Here is a 5,000-nt window from a genome sequence, read left to right on the forward strand (position 1 = left end):
GGAGAAGAAGGGGGAGAAGGAGGAAGAGGAGAAGGAGGAGGACGAGGAGGAGAAGGAGGAAGAGGAGGTGGAGGAAGGGAGGAGGAGGAAGAGGAGGAGGAAGAGGAGGAGGAAGAGGAGGAAGAGGAAGAGGAAAAAGAGAAAGATAAGGAGGAGGAGGAGGAGGAAGAAGAGAAGGGAGAGGGAGAGGAATAGGAGGAGGAGGGGGTGAAGAGGAGGAGGAGGAAGAGGAAGAGAAGAAGGGAGAAGAAGAGGAGGAGGAGGAAGAGAAGGAGGAGGAGGAGGAGGAAGATATGGGAGAGGAGAAGGAGAAGAGGAAGGTGGAGGAGGAGAAGGAGAAGGAGGAAGAGGAGGAAGGAGGAGGGAGGAGGAAAGGAGGAAGAGGAGGAGGAGGAGGAGGAGGAGGGAGGGAGGGAAGGGGGAGGAGAAGGAGAAGGGGGAGGGGAGGGAAAGGAGGAGGGGGAGGGGGAGGGGAGGAGGAGAGGGAGGAAGAGGAGGAGGAAGAGAAGGAGGAGGAGGAAGAGAAGAGAAGGGGGAGGAGGGAGGAGGAGGAGGTGGAGAGTAAGAGGAGGGAGGAAAGAGAAGGAGGACAAGGAGGAGGAGGAGGAGGAAGAGGAGGAGGAAGAAGAGGAGGAAGAGAAAGAGAAAGAGGAGGAAGAGAAGGAGGGAGGAAGAGAAAGAGGAGGAGGAAGAGAAGGAGGGAGGAGTAGAAAGAGGAAGGGGAGGAGAAGGAGAAGGGGGGAGGAGGAGCAGGAGGAGGAGAAGGAGGAGGAGGAGGAGGAGGAGGAGGAGGAGGAGGAGGAGGAGGAGGAGGTGGAGGATGAGGAGAAAGAGGGAGGAGAAAGAGGAGGAGAAGGAGGAGGAGAAAGAGGAGGAGGAGGAGGAGGAGGAGGAGGAAAGGAAGGAGAAGAAGAAGAAGGAGAAGGAGAAGGAGGTGGAGGAGGAGGAGGAGGAAAAAGAAGAAGGAGAAGAAGAAGAAGGAGAAAGAGAAGGAGGTGGAGGAGGAGGAGGAAGAGAAGAAGGAGAAGGAGAAGAAGAAATGAGGAACAAGAAGAAAAAGAGAAAGAAAAAAAGAAAACAAAAAGAAGACAAAGAGATAAATACTTAGAGATATGGAAGTCTCACCTCATTTCCATACTCTGGAGCTAAGACACAATTCTTTTCAAGCTCTGTGAACTGCTCCAGCGTTATCTGAACAATGAAGAAGTGCAGAACCATATTCTTTCTTGTTTCTAGCTGCAATATCATCAGAAAACATTAATATCAAATACATTAGTTAAGGTACAATGAAATTTAAGAATCTCCTAAATATATAAATAATTTTTAATCCCACTCAATATCTTAACAGCAAAATAACGAAGAATAATAAAGCAAAAATATCCAAAGAAGGAAAAAAGACTAATAAATGTATGATCAAGAAAATCACCATAATAGAATTGTTAACTTTTTAAATCTAATCTATTACTTGAGTAATAATGACCATCAAGAATACCACAAACAGCCAACTACAATTTTGTCCAGATACCGCAAATAACTTCTTAATTCGTACAATATCATGGAGCATAATCAATAAAAAAAAAATCAAAGACAGACCATGATAATTAGGAAATAAATAGTAATGGAACCTAAACAATTCTTTTTTTGGAACAATTATTTGAAAGGTTTTTCTTTTTCTTCTTTCATTTTCATATTCCTTCCTGCTCCTTAAATCTGCTTTTTTGCTCTTAATCCTCTTTTCGTATATGTTATCCCCTTAAAATATGTATAATTAAACAAACACATCTTTTGAGTTATAATGCCGAGGGTAGTATCATAAATGAACTTCTGAGAAAACTTTTGCCTGCTGATACTGTACATACAAACAAAAGTATCTTCACAACTATCACAGAAAAAAGAGCAATAAATTACTTGTGTAAAAAAAAAAAAAAAAAAAAAAAAAAAAAAAAGCAAGAACATAAACATCCTTACTCCTACTCTCACTATCTCTCCATCCTGTGTCTGTCTGTCTGTCTGTCTGTCTGTCTGTCTGTCTGTCTGTGTGTCTGTCTCTCTCACATACATACATGCACATGTGTGTTAATGTGTATATAACATATACACACACAGCACTCACACACTCATACGCATGCACAAAACAGTTAACATACCTGAGTACTATAGTAATCTGACCAAGTAATGGGACGGACCGCTGGATTCCAACCAATTTCTTCAGCCATTTCTCTATTAAGGCCGTCAATAACATCCTCCCCATCCTCTATAAGACCACCTGGGAAGCCAAAGGTGCCATCAAAGCGAAGGTGCATCTGTTGCGAAGATGGGGAAATAAAGTATGGCTTCAATCATATGCCATTTCTTTGTTGTTTTTGGTGGGTGCGTGGGTGGCATTTATGAAGTAGAACTTCAAGTAGAATATATGGTACATATGAATTTCCCTTCAACCTATATATATATATTAAAAAACAAAACATTATTAGACAAATTTTCATAAGGCCTCTGATGACAATCCCTGATCTTCTATGGGACAGTTCAGAGCTTTATGTGTGCACAAAACTTGAAATATTCTATTTGTGTCCACTCCCATTCCATCCCTAGTCCTAAAATGACTCCAAACACCAACAACCTACCATGATCGCAGCTCTACATTCCCCAAAATTTGTAAACCCTGGATGAGGTGCCCAAATGCAAGCGTGGGCAGCCCTACGGCACTGCTTCATCTCAAGAGACTCTGCGTATGAAATAAGTCCTTTGGTCACCGATCGAATCTGCAAGCATTTCGGTATCTGGAAAATAAATGAGACCTACAATTAACACTGAATAAAAATAAAGGGTGAGACCACAAGCTCAAACTTGTGAGGAGAATCATAGCTCGACCCGAGGAAATTTTGAAAACTTCAGAAGCATTTTCAGGTATTTTGGAGCAACCCATAGCATATTTTTGGTTAATTAAAGCTGAGCATATAGCATTGTGGAGAGCAAAAGAGCCAGCTTTACACTGCGAGGAAAGAGGTAAATAGAAATTAATATACACCTGTGAAAACATTTAAGAAATAAAAAATAAATCACATATGGTATTTCTCTATAAAGTGCATTATTCTTTCTATGGGGTACAAATGATTATATTTAGGCCTTAGCAACAAAAACAAATGATGGGTTTATCTGCCCTATATAATACCTACTTGAAACCAAAGTGTATTTGTATGATAGAATGACCAAAATATATACAATTTTACATAGAATGGCAAATATGATTTAGATCAAATATACTATATGAGCATAAATATACTTATGTATATGTTTGAAGTAAGTCTCTATTTTCTATTGGAATTGTAAATGTAAATGTAAATATAAATAAAAATAAAAATATAAATATAAATACAGATGTATGTGTGTGTACATATAAACATATAAAAATGAACAAGTAAGCATACCATTATATTCATATCTTTATATCAATATCAATATGTGTACCTAGTGCTATAGTTATATGTGAGTGTATGTAAATGTGCATGTGTATATATGTATGTGTATATATGTATGTGTATGTATGTATGTGTGTGTGTGTGTGTGTGTGTGTGTGTGTGTGTGTGTGTGTGTGTGTGTGTGTGTGTGTGTGTGTGTGTGTGTGTGTGTGTGTGTGTGTGTGTGTGTGTGTGTGTGTGTGTGTGAGTGTGTGTGTGTGTGTGTGCGGGGATTATCAAACTAACCACACCTAATATAATCCCATTCTGAATCATTATCTCGTTTGGCCTCAGAACACCGTGAGTGTATAGTACAATCATTACATCTATTCAGAAAGATTTTGTCACAGAAAATCCACAAGAATTGAAATCTGATCTTCCATTGCATATTTACAACAATAAACACTTTACCCACAAACAAAATCAAACAAAAATGGTACATAGCCAATTAACTTTGACATATCCTCACCACCAAAAAATTTAACATAAGGACATTATCTATAAAAAGTATATATATATAAATATATATATTCCCCTTCACCACACTCTCACATCAACGAAACAGACCCTCTAAAATCACCTCAGGTACAGGCAAGGCGCTGGGGGAGACTTCCTTCTGCTCAGGTCCTGACATTTCCCTGCGAGAGAGATACTGCTCCAAAACGTGTTCTGAACGTATCTGCCTTTACTACGAGTCAGCTGTTCGGCGAGGCGGAGAGGGGGAAAACGGGCATGGAGGCGCCCGAGGGGACACTGCGCTAGATTATCAGAAAAGACTATACGTATATAATCTTTGGTTTTCACATGGGAGGTGGGAGATTCTTGGGTGGAACTGGGTTTTGTTAATTGTCCGGTAGTCTGTTTGATTGAATGTTATCTCTCTCTAGATATACATACAGTGCACACACACGCACGCACGCGCGCATCCATATCTATATATCCATATCTATATCTAATCTATATGCGTGTGTGTACAAACAAATACACATATATCTACATACCTATACACACATGCACGCCCGCGCGCGCACATATTATATATATATACATATATATATATATATATATATATATATATATATATATATATATATATATATATGTATATATTATATATATACATATACGCATATATATACGTATATATATATTTTATATATATATATATACGTATATATATACGTGTATATATATACATATATATATATATGTATATATATTTATATATATACGTATACACGTAATATATATACGTATATATATATATATATATATATATATATATATATATATATATATATGTGTGTGTGTGTGTGTGTGTGTGTGTGAGAGAGAGAGAGAGAGAGAGAGAGAGAGAGAGAGAGAGAGAGAGAGAGAGAGAGAGAGAGAGAGAGAGAGATCAACGGTCCGCTACTTTCAAAACTCGTGGTCAAGGTGAAAAATAATCGCTAATTATTAAGCATTGCAGAGTCTGCTGATGATGCCTCTTTCAGCCCTTCTAATACTCCCAGTCACATAGGCCCTCAAGCTGGTTGCTTTGAT

At 38.8% G+C, this 5,000-nt stretch overlaps 1 protein-coding gene across 1 annotated transcript in view; it reads right to left on the reverse strand.

Annotated features, from left to right (window-relative positions):
• The window catches only part of LOC113814294 (U8 snoRNA-decapping enzyme), a 6,318-nt gene extending 1,930 nt beyond the window's left edge, over positions 1-4,388 (reverse strand). The window contains exons 1-4 of the mRNA XM_027366338.2: positions 4,039-4,388; positions 2,625-2,780; positions 2,148-2,303; positions 1,126-1,236 (exon numbers count right to left, since the gene is read on the reverse strand). Of these exons, the coding sequence (XP_027222139.1) occupies positions 1,126-1,236; positions 2,148-2,303; positions 2,625-2,780; positions 4,039-4,092 (477 nt within the window). The 5' untranslated portion in view covers positions 4,093-4,388. The remainder of the gene's footprint in view (positions 1-1,125; positions 1,237-2,147; positions 2,304-2,624; positions 2,781-4,038) is intronic.
• Between the last annotated feature and the right edge of the window lie 612 nt (positions 4,389-5,000).

Source organism: Penaeus vannamei, chromosome 17 (assembly GCF_042767895.1).
Source record: "Penaeus vannamei isolate JL-2024 chromosome 17, ASM4276789v1, whole genome shotgun sequence".
NCBI lineage: Eukaryota > Metazoa > Arthropoda > Malacostraca > Decapoda > Penaeidae > Penaeus > Penaeus vannamei.